At 47.7% G+C, this 17,112-nt stretch overlaps 1 protein-coding gene across 1 annotated transcript in view; it reads left to right on the forward strand.

Annotated features, from left to right (window-relative positions):
• EIF2B3 (eukaryotic translation initiation factor 2B subunit gamma) overlaps positions 1 to 12,575 on the forward strand; it is a 98,703-nt gene extending 86,128 nt beyond the window's left edge. Inside the window, exons 10-11 of the mRNA XM_027683183.1 lie at positions 892 to 995; positions 12,359 to 12,575. Of these exons, the coding sequence (XP_027538984.1) occupies positions 892 to 995; positions 12,359 to 12,411 (157 nt within the window). The 3' untranslated portion in view covers positions 12,412 to 12,575. The remainder of the gene's footprint in view (positions 1 to 891; positions 996 to 12,358) is intronic.
• Positions 12,576 to 17,112: the final 4,537 nt, after the last annotated feature.

Below are 17,112 nucleotides of genomic sequence, written 5' to 3' on the forward strand. Positions count from 1 at the left end.
GTGAACAGCGTTTCAGGACACACCACAGATACTAGTAAAGATTTACAAGTTCCATTTTACTGAATGGAGGGACTCAGAGCAATGCAGAACTCACTCAGGCATCTCTCAGCAGAGCAGTTACAAAGCCAGCACTTGGGACTCAGAACTCCTTTCCTATCTGGACAATCAGATGGGCAGATTTGAAAGCTGGTTATTACAGATTAAAATACATTTTGGAATAAGGTGACTTTTGCTACAGTTCCATCCTGCGTAGCATTTTAGACTTTGTGGTGTCAAAGGCAACGTGAGTGTGAAGATATCCAGGGCAGGTAGAGCAGGTCTAGTGTGGGTTTCATTGGTTTAGTACTGCAGAGTAATCATATTTGAGTACTTGAATGTAATATGCACAAAGCCAACCAGCTGAAGTATTGATCTGCCGCTTCTCTTCACCCTTTCTTAGTACCTGGCAAGCTGGAACATTTAAAATTTCTCAGCAAAATTTGCAGGGAGGGACTGGGCTGCTGCTCCTCTTTTTAACTGAGAAACTGAGCAGAGAAGCCACCCCCGCAGTTACCCAGACTGTCTGTGGAAAATACAAAACTTGATCCAGGTCCCAAGTCTTTATTTATTCAGTTAAGTATTTATTCGGTTGAGGAAATGTAGAGGAAAGCTGTTCTAACAGGAGGTAAAACGGCAAACTCTCTTTTGCAAACCCCTTCTGACACCTGGCATTTAAGTTTTTCCAGCAACTGGGTGTGAGGATCAGGAGAAGAATGGAGTTTTTGAGAAAAGAGCAGAACTGAACCTGCTCACAGGATCATGTCACAGAATCATTAGATATTTCAGTGGATACCTTCATTTTGTACTTGTCATTTGAATTACTTTCTTGGTTTACTTGTGTTTATGTTGTAGGTGCTGTCTTCAGGGCAGTGTTATTTGTCACAATGCCGTTATAGAGAAGGGTGCTGACATCAAGGACTGTTTGATTGGAAGCGATCAGAGGCTGGAAAGCAAAGGTAAGTGCAGAAGCTGTATTTACTGTGCATTTGTAATCATTTTCAGAACTTTTTCCTTGAGATTTTACTCCTGCCTCTTCATGAAGTGCCAATAAACAGTGACAGTTCTGCAGTGGAGTGTCCTATAATATCAGGATTTGTTTTTCATGGAAAGTACAGCTTCTTGGCATGAGAACAGTTCAGAGACTTGATCCTCTGAAGTTGGCAGCAAAGCTCTGTTGTTCTTGTTATAAAGAACAAGATTGGGTGCTGAGACAGTCTTTTCCCAGAGACCACAATTGGATCAGCTTGAGGTTGTCCTCAGCAGAAGGAGCCATTATTTTGACTAGTAATCTTTGTCAGTGTCAGGGGCGAAGCAGTCAAATTACTGATCACACAGACGTCCTTCTCTGTGCCTGCTGTCAACCCACGGTGCCAGTATGTTCCCATTCACCTCGCTCCAAGCAAAAGCTCAAGGTGGAGCATCAAACTAGGAGCTGCTGTTCTCCATACTAAAGACAAGGGCAGCTATATTCAGATCTTTACTGCTATGAAGTGCTATTTTGGGGCTTCAGAAAGGAATACAACTACGTGGCCCTCATTTAGGCAAAGTTCAGCCATCCAGTGGAAGTGTTGGTGGTGAGGGCTCGGTGGTAACCGCCTGAGTGGAACTGTTGATTTCCTGCCCTAAGAGATAATGGGCAGGAAATGGCTGTCTCAGTGACTGCATCCCAAGCAGAGGCTTTTTAATGAATATTTATGGTTAGGGTTTGGCAGATCCCTGCTCTCGTGTGTGGACTGAGGACAAAAGTGAGTTCCTTTGCAGGCTCCATGTGAAGTTATTTAGTCAGATCAAGATTTATTTCCTTGCTTTGTCTTCGTGGGTGGATTCCCAATTGGTGATACAGAGCAGGGTTTGCACTTAACGTAGTATAGCGTAACCTATTGTCAGCTTTGCATATGACAAATTTTCCTTTAAATTGAAACTAAAAGTAAAAAGGACTCATGAAAACAAATTATTGATCTTGCAGTTGCAAGTCTCAGATACTGGAGGTAACACACAGGGAGTGTTCTGTGCACTGTGGTCTTGGGCCCTGTGTAGCTCTGTGTTTATTCATAAGCTTTATCCATCACATCAGTCTGAATCCATGTCCCTTGTGGGGTTCATTGCCCCCCGTCACTGAAGAGTTGCACTATTCATGATGTTCCATTTGTGTCCTCCCCTGAGCATAGAATCATTTAGGTTGGAAGAGTCCTTTAAGATCATCAGGTCCACCCGCAAACCTAACACTGCCAAGTCCACCCCTAAACCATGTCCCTAAGTGCCACATCTACATATCTGCATGAATCGTCTGGAGAGGTCACATTTGGTTGTTAACCTGCAGTGGGAACTGTGAGGACACAGGGTGCAGACTTAGCTAATATTTTAGGAAACAGGAGTATGTTTGATTTCTTTAGTACATCATACCAAACAGAAATATGACCCTTTGACCTTGCTCACATCTGCTTCAGAAGTCTCTTCCAGGGTGCAGATCCTAGTCTGGTTGACTGTAGTATGGAAACTGTTCTTTCTTCTTGTTTGTCCTTGTCATCCTTGTCTGAATATTTTTCAGGGTCTGTAGATGTATTTGCAGGGAGAGTAACAGAGCTGTAACCCGTGGTTCATTTGCCTGTTCTTGTAGAGTCTATTGCTCACCTCCCCAAAGCTGAAACCCAGTTCTTAATGAGTCTGGGGGCCCTCAAGTTAAACTGCTCAGAAACGTATGATTGACGTTAGCAAAGACATATTCAGTGCATTATAAATATACCATTATGCTGAGCAAGAAAAAAATAATAAAGCCTCAGTTCATTTCCCTGCCTCAGTTTCCTAACCATTCTAGAATTTCTTTGGGCTGGGGGTCAGGTTTGCCTCGGTGGTCTGGGATCTGTCTGCGAAGTTCATGACTTATTTCCTGAACCGTGGAGTCTTTCCAGCCCAGCATGTCTCTTCTGACCTCAGCTGGTCCCGTAGTAAACTGGGTCTTCTCTTTTTTGCTGTGAAAGCATGCCATGACTTCCTTTCCCCTGCCCAAGAGTTCCTGTATCCTGTGCCAAGCTTTTGGTGTGGCCCTCTAAGTCTGTTTCCATATTGCCCCTTTCATCAAAACTTTGGCTGTGTTGTTCTGTTTGGTAACTTTTCCTTCTTCAAACTCGAGCCTCCATGGCCAGGTTAGGAAAAAACCTAGTTCTCTTGGGTAGGAGCCACCTTTTCTTGCAAGCTGATCACCCTTCAGCAGATGTAAGCAGTAGCAGCTGGCTGCTGACCCCAGTCTGTGCAGCAAAACTGCACACACCTTCCCAGAAACATTAAAAAAATAAAAATACAGCAGTCCCTTATTCCAAAGCATCAGCCAGGATTCATCAAAGGTAGAAATATCCCTGAATCATCCTACACAGCCTCAGGCAGATCCCTCAGTTGGCTTTGCTGCAGAACTGGCTGTATGTTCCCTGCTCTACCATGTGAGTCCTGGCCACACTGCCCAGGCAGCTCGGGGTACAAGAGCTCTTTGAGCCAGTGGTGCACTGACCTCTCACAAAATGAATTCCAGTCCCATGCAAGGAGGATGGCAGGAGAACAGCTACCACAAATGATAGGCAAACGTAACTCAAACCAGCTCTCATCCTTCTCCTTCTACAGAGTAATATGGGCATATTTAGGGTGGTCCAAATGGTACAGCTGGGAGTAATGGGATTGAATTAGACACAATTTAGGTTGGCCATCTAGAGCATTTTCCTAATGATGTGGTCTGGTAGGCTGTGGGATAATCTCCCTGGGGACATGGTGGGAGACCTCATCACTTAATAATGGGCTTGGCAAGTCTCTGGACACTGAAATGGAGGGAACACTTCAACACTGGTTACTGGGGTAGATGAGATGCAGCCTAGTACTTTCAAACTAAAAATAAAGTTGGAGGCACAGGAGGGAGCAGGTAACTGTCAGCAATGATGTCCCAGTCCTGTGCTGACTTCAACTCTGTCACAGCGCTGGCCAGAGATGGTATTTTTAAGTGTTTCTGTTAAAGTCAAGGTATGGTATTTTATTTAACTTCTGGATTTGCAAGCCATGCCTCCTGAGAGCCACACTATTTTCTTCCTACTGCTTTTATTACCATGCCTAGGAAGTGTCCACTTTCCTTCCTCTTTGATACTTTAATTTTAGGAATTTGCTAACAGAGAATTAACAGATGGGCTTTGTGAAAGCTACCTCACCAGGTAGCACTTTGAAAAACATGTTGGTACCTTAGAAAAAGGCAGTAATTATTGAAGGGATGGGAAATGGCAGACAGCATTCCGAAGGACCATAATTGCTCAAAGCATTCAATCACTGTTTTGAAGGCAGTTATTAGGATCATGCTGCAGCCTTTTCGATAAACCTATTTTTAAAAAGGAGCTCAAAAGCAGCATGCACTCATTGGAATAGGACTAGGGAGAGGGAGTGCTGGGGATGGGGCAGTCATGGAGTCAGATGAGCCCTAGAGTCAGTAAGTACAGCTCCCAAAGGAGTCTTCAGGGCGATTCAGCAGGGAGTACATTATACATCTGGTGCAGGTTAACCAGGAAGGATCATATATGGTAAAATGACCTAACCTTTCTTGAAAGCAACACCAGGAGCACAGACAGTAAACACACACACACAAAGGACAGAACTAGCAAAATTGATATAAAACTCACCACCTTATCCCTCGCCTTCATCTCTGCTGTTGTTGGGGCAGGGGGTCTTATTTGCATTGGGAGTTACAGAGCCAAGTATTGTTTAGGGACAACTTGAATCACTGCACACCCAGGAAGTGTATTACAGTCTTGTTGTTGCCACAAAGCATATATTCAGAAAGGGAAAAAATACCAGCATTCAGGATGCTGATGTAATCTTAGCTTGGGGTAGCAGCATTGCCTCCTTTACGCTGCACACTAAAACTTGTTCCTGTTTTTTATTCCACCATATATTTTCATAGTCAACATGAAACATAGTCAACAGCCAGAATGAGTGGTGCTTACTGAATGTTGCTGAATATGAGGGGATCTCCATATTCCTCATTTTCCTTTTTTCAGTTTCTGTCTGAAACCTTCACTACTGTACCTTATGCAGGAGACATGAATCTTCCTTTCTATGGCTTTTCTGCAGCATTTGTCATCTTAATGCTTCACAACTGTTAACAGCCACATTTTCACCTCCTCAGTATGAACATGGTTGGGTTTTCCTCCTGTTTTACCTCTCTTGTTTTAGCCTTAGCATTTTCTTTGTAAATGTTGGGAGGGAAGGTTTAGTCCATTGGAAAAAAACCCCAGTTTTATTTCACATGATGATGTTGACCCTTGCATGGACCGTTAGCAGTGTCAGAAACTTGTACTCCATTGTGTAGCTTTCTGCTGCTTCAGCTGATGGGAACTGATAGTAGTGGGTCTTCTTTAAGGGGAGATGGATCTGCAATGGAACAAGAGAAACTCTTTGCCAGGAGGTTTCATAGATGTCCATGGGCACCAGCAGCCCTGAGATCCACTCCTGGTGCTGGCAGGCGAAGGCTGTTGTTACTGTAGGATTTACTGCTCCTGCCCCCAGCATCAACTTTGGGGCCCCAACTACATCACCCATGTCCTACCTGATCCCGACTCCTGCTTCACAGCTCTCCACTACAGCTTTGTCCCAAGTCCAGGCTCATCCCATTCCTCACCTTCTCTTTGGTTTTTCCCCTCATCTTTCTCCCATGGAGACTTGTGTTTTTCTCTCTTACTCCGTTATCCCCAGACACCCACCTGACTCCTCCTCTGGTGTGACCATAGCTGCTATTTCCAGTCCCCTTGCCCAGCAGTCCCATGCTCCATTTTCCATCTACCACTCCTCAGCTGGACTGCATCCCTTTCCGTACTGCGGTCGTGCCCGGGCAGGCTCGTACTGGGCACAGGAGGGAAGTGGTTCTGTGCAGAGTGCTGCACTGGTCCATACAGCATGGAGCAAGCCCTGCCTTCCTCCTGCACTTCTGTGGTCAAGTGTGCTCACTGCAGACAGTCTCTGGAGCTTTTAGCTGCCCTCCTGAGAACACGTGCAAACTGAGATTTTTTTTTCCAAAGGCTTATCGCGTAGCCAAAACTGTGTGGTTTCTCACAAGAAGAGAAAAAGGCACATATCCAGTGAGGACTGGCTCCCGTTTCCAATCACTTTCCAAGTCCTGTTCCAAGCTTGGAGTCCTAGGACTTCTCAATGAAACAGAGTAAGATTGTTTTATTTTAATGAGGGCCAAAGAGCACATTTTTCTCTAATGTCATCCTCTGAAGGCAGGTACAGTTCATGAAACCTCCACGTGTGAATGGGTGACTGCTTGTGAGGAGGTTTCACCCTAGCCAAGATTTAGCAGGATAGGGACAGGAAGGAACTGAGAGACTTTCTGATGCTCTTGCTGCATTCAAGTATCATCTTGCATCAAGAGCATCTGCTCTTGCAAGATGCTGAGTACCTCCTGGTGCAGTCTTCAGGAACTGAAAACACTTAGCACGACACAGGGTCGAGATCAGAAAGCATGCTGCAGTGCAGATGGGAGTTATGAAAGCTCATGAAGAACAGACACAGACTAAACAGTGCACACATGTATATTGTGCACGGGGGTGCAAAATGAGCTGGAGGTGATGTAGGAATGGTGTGAATTTATAGCAAAGCTGAGAGATCCACAAGATTTCTCCATAAAGTAGTTTAACTACTGAGTGTCCATGACAAAGATATTGTTGGCAGTTAAAACAGGCATCTCTTAAATAGCTGACATTTTTGTTTCAGCGACTATGCGGTGACTACATTTCTAACTAATCCTAATAAGCCTCTTTTCCAAGTTGTATAAAAATGGTTTATGAGTTCTGGCCTTAGCAGTGGCATGAAACTTCCCTAGAATATCCATCCAGCAGTGCTTTGTCCTCCCCTCTGCCGCTGGGGACTGTCCCACTTGTGTGTACTGTCATTCCCGGCCAGGGAAGTTCAGGCTTCCCGAGTGAGCGGGTTAAACGAGCTGCCACATTCGCAGCATGCTGATTGTGAAGTCTACCCATAAGGCAGCAGTTCATAACCTTGTGGAAATATTTTTACATGCTCCACGCAGAGAAAATAACCACTTGTGCTCTGCTAGAGCTCAGCCACATGAAAGAGCCAGGAAGAACACCCCAATGGATGCTGAGAAAGGAAAGGGACCTCTACTGGTGTCCAGTGCAGGGGGCAAATATGGCACCTCTGCCGTCTTAGCAGGAAGCGTGGATAGTCTTCAAACTGTTGTTTTTGAGATCCCTGCTTGCATTTGCTTGAGGTGGTGATATCCCAGGGGAGCACACTGATCAGTATAATCCATCCCTTTCTTAAACACTTTGCTGGGACTCTGCCCCAATACTAGGACTTCAAGTGTGTCCGCCTCCCCAAGAAGCTTTCTATCTCAGGCATATCCCCAGCTCTTGGTCTTCTTTTTCCTTTACTAAACTTTCTTCTAAGACCCTGACTGATCACTTTCCCATATACCTCTCTTTCCAGTTCCTTCACTCCCCCATCCATCTGCTCCAAGCCACAGTAAATTCATCTCTCATCTGGCACTGAATTCAGTGTTACCTTTAATTTACACTCTCAAGTCACATCTATCCCCCAGAAGGGTGTGAGAGCAAAGGGGTTAATACTGGTTGAACCTCACCTGAACCAGGTGAGCACCAGCACTGAGCACTGGTGGTTGTTGGGGATGGGTGTAAGGCAGGAGGGAGATCTCTACTGCCAGCCTGTTCTGTGGGCTGGAGGCCCCAGCTGTGGGCCAGAGCTGATCTGCCTGAAGCTACCACCAGCCCCATTCCCAGAGCCCCTGGAGCGAGCTGCACATCCCACCCTGGGAGCAGCTGGAGCACTCAGCTCATGGGCAGCATCACTCCTGGAGACCCACAGGCTGGGCTGACAGCATTGCAGCAGGGCTGGCCCAGGGCTTGGGAGAAATTGTGAGACACTCCTGGCCTTTGGGGCCACAGTGTGGTCACCCTGGTCTCCAGTGATCGCGTAAGTAAAGCCTGGCTGGGAAGAGAACAGGCCTTAACTGGAAAGTCCCACTGCTCTGTAAACACAAACAAATCAGCCCCCATCACCTGCTTCCCTTCTTTATCTGTACATGTAATTTAAAACACCCTCCAGCCTCCCAAAGTCAAGCTTCAGCTGCTTCCCATCCCCTTAAGCCCCTTTAGTTCCTCTCCCCCCCTAACCTGGCTGCTTTTCCAGGGCCAACCATCACTGCAGAGACAAGTTGCTCTTCTCTCCCACTCTCTGATCCTTTCTGTCCTGGGTGAATGTGGTGGGAACCACCCACAGCGTGTTTTCGTGCATGCGTTTCTGCAGCCACCCCTCCCCCCCGCCTAGTTTTTTAAGTTAAACTATCTCTTGCTTTAAAGAGAGCAAATACACAGCAGTGGCTTTCATCACTGCTGTATAATAGAGCAGTAATTCTGTGCCAGGGACTGTTTTCTATTTTATTTTAAAGGGTTTATAAAACAGTGTATGTAATTGAGTGAGTAAACTGAACGTTTTCTGGAGCCCCTGAGGGCTGAAACTTCGTGGTGGTCCTGGGCCTAGGCCCTAACCCTTTTTTTTTTCCTCTCTTTTTTTTTTTTTTTCCCTCCCTTTCCCCTCCTTCCCCTCCTCCTTTACAACCCAGCGTTGCCACCAGCAGCAGCAGCAGCAATCTGTCTGGGGCTAATTGAGCAAACAACAAGGAGATGCTTTCACATGGCTTTTAAAGGAATGCTCCGGCATCCCCTTTCTGTGAGCGGCTTGGCAGGAACCTGCCAGGAAGGCTGGGGAGCGCTGGGTCCCCGGCCCCGGCCTGCTGGTGGGGTTAGTGCTGGGCTGTGCAGTCATTTCCGCCCCTCTGTTTATTTGCATTACAATTTGTTTTTAGCCAAGCACCAAAAGCTGCTCTGCTCTCTAGCTCGCCTTGTGCGTATGTTTTTAAGGGGCTAGTGTACAGTATGTGTAAACAAATGTCTTCCCAAGCAGGAACGCATATATAACGAGTGACAGGTTTTTGATTTACACTCAGTAAAATCTCCGTGGACACTCGGTTCAAGCACCCAGGCTGACTTCAGGCTGGGCTGCGTCAGCAAGTTAAAGCAAAGTGCTAATCAGGAAGGTTGAATGTGTTGATCAGCTCTGGATTTGCTTAGCACCAGATGCTCCCAATCTGAGAAGATCTAGTTGAACATGATTTAAGGTTGCAGAGTCCAACTCTTAAGGCTTTCTGAAAGTCCTTTCTCTAATCCCTCTTCTTTCTCTGTGGGCTGAATGCATCTGTAACCCTGCCAGTGTCAGATAAAAGGCAGCCTGGTAAGAAATCCCTAATGGGGAGCTGGGGAAGGAGAAAGGGAGCTGAACAGTGAAGCATGTGAGGTACTTCTCCCTCCTCCCCCAGAGTTTCAGGCAGAGTTTCTGCAGGAACTGAGCTTGCTGGTACCAGCCAGAGCCACTGGCAACTGGCAGCCACGTCTGATAATGAAACGCTATCCACAGCTCAGTTCTCTGGCACAGGCACTGGAGTCTGAATTCCCTTCTCTCCACAAGGAGGGCTTTGGGAAGGAAAGAGGGAAGCGGGGTGAATCCTTATCTGCCTATCGCATCCCCTCAGGGTGCGGAATAGGGCTTTGTTTCTAGCAAACCCATTCCCCTTATCGCTTAGAAAACTTTCTCGTGGATTTTCGACAGGCAGATTCATGTGTTTCCTTTAAGCCCGTACAATAAGAAATGAGTTTGGTGACTTCATGTGAGTCTGAGGTAGCAGTGACATAGCGGGCAGGCCATGTGTGCCTGCTTTGGGGAATCTGGGCCACACGGATCAAGGAGGAGATGAAACAGGCAGAGGGATGGGAGATGAGGGAATGCGTGCTCCGATTGCCCATGTGGCTTTGGCTGCTTAAACTCCCTAAACTCACTGCAGCCTCGGTTTCCCTATCTGTAAAACAGGAATGCTCTTACTCACCCACTCTTGAAAAGCATTTTGAACTCATCAGGTGTAAAATACAAGATACCATAAGGCAGCTCCAAGCATGTCAGTGCAAAATGCAAATAGTCGGTACCACCTCTGCAGCGAGGTATGTGACAGGACCCATCCCAGCTCTGCACGTTTAGGACCATGGAGGATGCTGTCTGCAATGAAGCAAGAAGTTCCTTATTAAAAAGTATTGCTACAGATAACCTATATATAGAACCATAAATTGACATGGCTCTTTATAAGCCTAGATGAAGGCATGTTTAATCTGCAGAGGCATAACGTAATTACTCTTACTGGATGGTAGCCAGGGTCTTATTCTCATCATAGAAATCAACATGATAGGTAGTCTGCTTGGAGGAGGTTCAGGAATGGAGTCACAGGAGTTGCTACAGGGCCTGTTTGAGATATATTGGGAAAGCTGTTGGGGATGAGGAATGTTATAGCAAGAAGTGCTGCAGGTTGGATTTGAGGTACCTTGGCAAAGCTGTGTGGGGTCCGGGACGGGAGGAGAGAGGCGCTGAGGGCTGGACTTGGGGCTATTGGCAGAGCTGTGCTGGAGAGGTTGTGTGGTGCTACCTACATCATGCTTGCACCTGGCACTTGTACAGTCAGCCCCTCATTTTCCTGAGCGCTGCATCCACCTCTGCTCGTCCTGCCCAAAGTGCTGGAGATTGAGCTCCAAGATGTCAGCATGAGTCTCCAGGATTAATTAACAGTTGTCACTAAATACCCCAGAGCTAAATGTCTCGATCAGATGCTGAAGGTGAGAAGCAGCTCCTTGCTCTCCTTATTTTTGCCTTCACAAAGGATCTCTGAAAGGGCAGTTGTGTAGCTCACCCACTCTGTCTCTCAGGCTGAGGAGACTGCATATGATCCATACGACTGTGGGGTTGAGGGTATAGTGGGAAATTATCTTGCCACAGTCCAAATCTCCTTGAAGTTTATAGAGCAGAATTTGATCAAACCTTTAGGGCAATGGTTTGCGTGCTGCAAAGGTTATGTCTTGAATTTTAAACCAAGAGAAGCATCATGTTGGCCCGGCCACTTTGGGGATTGCCAGTAATTTCTTCATTTAGCCAAAGGTGGCATGTTTGTTGTTTTGCAGCAGTCTTGCAAAATCCACTTCCCTGAGGGGAGGAGTTTTAGGTGGGTAAATAAACCACAAGTCATTATTTCCATCATCCTTGGCTATCCACCCCAACTGCTTTGTAAGGTGTGGGAGACACCACAGCCTCCATTGGTGTATCCCAGCACCTTACAGGCCTTGACCCTTTATCCCAGGCTCCAGAGCCAATTGTTATTCCTAATGTGCAGGAGGTAAGATGAAGAGCCTAGGGGCATGGGTCACACCACCTGAGCTCCACCTGAATAGGTGTCCAGCTCCCAGAGAGCAATTTAGATTCACCCCTCCCACACAGTACCCTGAGGACACCCACTTTGAGCACACCAGCTTTGTGTCATGCTCTGAGGCCACACGCTTGGGTTTTTTAGGCACTGGGCTTTCAGTTGCGTGTTTTTATTATTTTGGCTTTAGATCCCTTATTTGCAGTCCTTCCCTGACAAGCTGCTTTTGCATTTTAAAGGGAAGGCTCTTTCAGTACAGTGCATTAACAGTGCTGGGGCAGGGACTGGCACGTTAATGTGCCCACTGGGGCTCTGCAGAGCTCCTCGGAACAGGCAAAGGAGTGACCCTGCAGAAATTGCCCCTCCAATAAAAGGAGTCTGAGGAGGGCTGTCCACCAGTCCCCTCAGAGATAACTGTGCTCAGAGAACTTGCTTCACACAGATACTTTTGGACAGGCTCCATCCAAAAGGGAGAAGTCAGGTTTAAATTTAAAAAAAAAAAAACAACTTTTTTTTTTTTGAGCTGACAGAGCTGAGTTGGGATTGCTGAGAGGATCTCACACTGCCTCGGTGATGGCCTCCCAGTGCTGAGCAGCCCCTCTGCTCCCCAGCCTCCAAGCAGTTTGAGAGCACACAGTGCTCTTTAGAGTCTGGGTGGGTTACTTATTGTTAATTTTATGTCAGATCTCCATGTTGGGTGTTGATGGTTCCTTGCCTTAGCCTAGGTGTACACCTGTCAGTAGCAGCTGTGACTTCCGTAGGGCCTCTCTTGTTTATTAGTGACACATACATGTGAAAACTCTCATTAGAGAAACCTCCTAATGTTTAGTCAGTTGTTTAGGCTTTCGCCATGTGTGTGGGATACTGTCAGAGAGAAGCTGGAGTCCAGCGAATCTGTGTTTGAGTTCCCCAGAATCTGCTTTTCTCATTTGTTTTAAAGTTGCAGATTTGAAAAATGCAAGGTCTGAAGCTCTGCTGCAAAACTCAATTCCTCTTCTTTTCCTCCCTCTCTCTTTTCAGCCAAACATGTTAATGAAGTCATTGTGGGCACCGAACAGCTGATGGAGATATAACCCAAGTAGGTTTTAAAGATGATTTTATGGAAGCCAGCAGCAGAACCAGATGTTCGAGCGTCGTAAGATCATCCGTACAGATCAGCACTGGCACGGCTTACCCTGTCATTGCTCCTTTCCTGTTCAGCTTTATATTTATGTCTTAATAAAGAAGTATTTACAGAGCGGTGTGTCCGTCAGCCCCTCCCCCCTCATTGGGATGCGCGCGGGTTGGTGCCGGGTTATATCGGTTCCTGCGCGCCCGGCCAACGCACTGTACTTTTCCAGCAGAAGGGAGAGCGGGGACCACACAGACTGTGCCCACTCCAAAGAATGACTTAGCCGCCCTCCCTGTGGTGTAAACCACGTCCCTGCAGTCCTGCACCACTATCCTGAGCCTGGGAGAAACTTCTCGGGATGCTGCTTGTGCATCTCATCAACGCAGCGGGCGGACAGCGGGAACAGCGGCAACGCGGGCTGCTCTCTGCACCCTGGCGGCTTCGCCAGCCTCCTCCTCCTCCTCCTCCTCCTCCTGTCTCTCTCTCATGATGCTGCCCCACAGCACAGAAGTGTTTCATCTGTGCCTCTTCCCCTCTGTAACGCAGTTGAGAGTTTGGCACCTATTTCCATCAGGGCTGAGTTTGATCTGATACTTTGAAATCCCGCCCAAGAGCGAATACCTGAGGGCTGGGGGAGGATGGGAGGGGGTGTGGGGTGTAAGCAGCGGGTACTCCCTGCCTTATTTTGATGGTTCTTCAGCATCTCAGTCTGCTGTTCCTAATCCCAGACCAGAGGCCCTCCCCACACTTGGATGATCCGTGGATGACTGTACCTGTGTCTGTGAGATGAGTCGTGCGTGCTAAAGTGGAACGCACAGTGTTGTGGTCAGGGCTTGTGCCAGGATTGTAAAGCACCTGGATGGAATTGAAACACGAGCTGTTCTTTAATGTTTATAAATTGGACACAAGTTCCTACCTAAGAGCTGTTTATTAGAATGTAGTAGGTTTGAACAGGGCGTTTATCTGCCCCTGGCAGCTTGACATCCAGAGGTGCTCACAGCAACCGGCGGGGCTGGTATTTCATTAACTGAAGTGATAAATGTAAAATGTGTGCTTCATGGGCACTGGTGACCCCTGAGGAGAACTACCATTTCCTAGTTAATTTGACAGGAGAGAGATTATAATCCAGACATTCCCTGAGTTTCATAAACAAAATCCTTCCTCTAAAGGACCAGACTGGAATGGAAACTATGGGTAAGGATGAGTTTCAAGGCCTGTGACAAGCTGCAGAGAGAAGAAACCCGCTGCAGTTCAGCTCCAGCTTTCTGCTGGAGGTTTTGCCTTGTGTATGTGCGCAAACACGTTCCTAAGGAACGAAGCCTTTTTCATCCAAGGATCTCAGAGGCTTTACAAAGGTTAATTAAAGAAAGTTCTTGTCTCTGTGTGCTGCAAGGGAGCGAGGCTCCATTTTGGGTGTGTAGAAACAGAAGCAGAGTGGAGTGTAATTACCTGGCTTTGCATTTTAACATAAGGCTGGCAAAGCCAAGAGAGGTCTGCAGGGACTTTGACTCACAGTCCTTTTGCTTAAATACAAAGCCTTTTCCCTCTCTGTTTTCAGGATACATCTTAACTTCTGAAAAAATCCACATCCTCTTATTTAACAGCTACAGCTTTACCTCCTTGTGCCTTAATTATATGTTAAAGTCTCAGTCCTTTTGTTTAGCTAATTTAAGAACAGGGTGGGGGGTTCTTTACTGTGTCGGTTAGAGTTTAGCATTAATTTAGTGTTCTCTGACACTTGAAAACCTGTCCGGGATTTGAGGCATTTTCTTTTCCTTTTTGCCTTTTACGACCTGCAGGTGTTTGGTGTGAGATAAAAGTAGATCCCAAAGTGAGATTTCACAGCACAAATTATCAAAGTGAAGATTCACTCTTGATGTAGTCTTCGTGTGTGGCAGTAATTATGAAAAATAGTTCGGGATAATAGGACCTTCAGGAATCCCAAGGCGGGCACTGGGAGGTTAACCCTTCCTCATCTAACCTGGCCTCCATACTGCTGTCATCATCAGGTGAGCAGATGATGGGTTGGGTCAGGCAACTTTACAACCTGAGTGATGTTACAGTTGTCAAGAAAATCGAGGAGGTGACTGAAGACATGAAGTTCTGTTCCCAGGTAGGTTTGGATGTGACTGTGGATACAGACCTTCAGGAAGGTGTTACTGGTGCAGGCTGCTCAACAGCTTTGAGGAGTGGGGCACCTCTCAGACACGAGTAAGCTGCTCACTGTGCTGCTCTGTCACACCCAGGCCGCTGAGCGTTACAACCCGTGCCCATCACGGTGCTACTGGCACCAAAGTGGTGCTTTATAGGCAACGCTTCTCTGAAAGAGATGGAAGTTGCCAGCTCTGTTGGTGCTGGCTCCTTCTAGGCAGACTTGTCCTGGGCATTTCCTTGGCAGATGTACAGCCAGGGTTGCTGTGAGAAGGTTCTTGCAGGGGCTTGTCATGTGCTGCATCTGCATAGGGTACAGCAGAGGTTTGCAGTGATGCCCAGCGAGGTACCCAGGTACAGGCAGCACTGCTGGCCTGTAGTTTTCCCCGAGTAGTGTCCTGCCAGCAGCTCCCAAAAGGCTTTCCCTGTGACCAGGGCAGCAGGGTCGGGGTGGGTGCAGAGCCCAGCAGCAGTGTGTGTGCACACCTGGTCGTGCTTCTTCCCCTGCGTCCTGCACCCAGAGCACACCATGACATGAAAACCTGAAACTCTGCCCCTCACCCTGGCTCCCATGAGAGCTGGGTATCTCCAGCAGCAGCTCTGCAGCCAGGTCCTTGCCAGGATGTTTGCAGCCAAGTCCATTTACGAGACAGAGATTTGGGAAGAGCATTTGTTGGGCAGTTACAGACACCCAGAGCTGTGGCTCGCCTCCCTCGGCCGCTTGTGTTTGCTTTTGTAGGTGACTGTTGGGATCTCTCAGGAAGCAGCAGCTCATCTGATCCCTTCTGCAGTCAAACTGAAGCGGATGGCTCCCATCTTCCTGGCAGTCTTGGAGCAGAGCCACGCAAGGCGAAAGCAAACAGCCAGCCATTCCCAGGGACAGTGGGCTTCCCACCCCAGTAGTGTTCAAAGGGACACAAAACCTTTGCACCCAGCTCTGATCTCACTTTTAGGACAATTTTTTGGCTTGTGGGCAGCAAAGGGAGAGCAGCACCAGCCTGAGTGGTCATATGGCTCCAGGTGTGCAGGTCTGGCTCCCCCATCCCCTATCCAGCTGAGGCTGTGTGTGCAGCCCTAGAACTTTTCTGAACCTCTTGGAGCTGGGATCACAAGGACTCACCAGTCTTATACTGCCTCTGGTCTCCAAGGTTGATTGTGCAGAGAGCCCTGTTGCTCCTGCTGGCTTCCTTGCTTGCTTCTGCACCCCACCATCCTTCCTCTGGCTGACTGGAAAGAGTGCTTTTCACTTTGGACTTTGCTGGTCCAGAGACCAGAATTTTCCTAATAAAACCCCAGAGGTTTGGGAGAGGTGAGTCCATCCAGGAGGTGCCTTGCTGCCTCCACACTGGCCCAAGTGTCCAGTGAGGGCCAGTGGCTGCTCTGGTCCCTTCCCCGGTGTCTTGCAAGGGGCAGAGGGATCAAGCCCCACGTGGGGCTCGCAGGGAATCACCTTTGCAGGCAGCAGTGGTGTGACAGCCACACATTGCACAGTGCACGGTGTAACCCAGTCCCAGGACACTGCAGTGCCACCCTCCCATCACACACAGCCATTCCTGTGGCCTTTGGTCACCTGTTTGAAAGGTGATTATTGCAGCAGGCAATTGGGGCTGGATCCCTTGACATTGCAGGCTGCCCACCATGCCCCAACCCAGCCCCTCCTGGTACCATGGGTGAGCACAGAGCACAGGGCCCTTCTCACTGGCAACCTGCAGAGTTAATTTGGGGATGAGGAGGTTCCCTCGCTGGCGTCCAGCACCCAGCACACCCACCAGCACCTCTGCAGCAGCCTGCCCACCGAGGCTCGCTCCCTCTCAGCCAGGCAGCTGATTTCTGGATCCTGTCGGTTTTCACTCCATCTCCCAGGAGCCAAGGTCCACAGCCGCGCCTGTGCCTCCCAGACGGGCCAGCAGACGGGAACTTCCTTCCAGGCCCTATAGACAGACATTTTATATATGTTAAAATACATGTGTATATAAATATGGAAAGCAAGAGCTTGGGAGAGCTCGAGTCTAAACAAACTTGTATGTTTTAGGCTTTTAAAATGCTAATGTTGAATTTCAGGGCAGGGGGGATGCAAGGGGATTGTTGGACTGAGGACCAAGACAGCTGATGAGCTTGGATCAGTGCCTTTACAATTCAAGGCAAAATGGGATAGTTTGGGAAGGAAAAAGGGATTTTCTTGTTTTTGTTTTTAGAAGAAAATAAAAGAAGCTGCCTTCTTATTTGCCTCCCTCCCCCAGCGCTGGAGCAGCGAGCGACTGGTGTTGTATGCATAAGCTATTCCTTTGTGCAACATCTAAATGGTTAATTGTGTTTGAGGAAGATGTACGGGCGAATGGAGGGACCACCCAGCAAGAGACAGACAAGAAAGAGCGATCTCTGAAATGTTTAACCAGAGAGAGAGCAAAGTTGTTTAAAAATATTTAATTTACAACATTCCACACTGCTGATTATAAATTGGCCGTCCAAAAACACTGCTGCGTGCGGGGAGGGATCCAGGCAGCATGAAACA

The sequence above is a fragment of the Neopelma chrysocephalum genome, unplaced genomic scaffold (genome assembly GCF_003984885.1).
Source record: "Neopelma chrysocephalum unplaced genomic scaffold, ASM398488v2 Primary Assembly neopelma1_64, whole genome shotgun sequence".
NCBI classification, from domain to species: domain Eukaryota; kingdom Metazoa; phylum Chordata; class Aves; order Passeriformes; family Pipridae; genus Neopelma; species Neopelma chrysocephalum.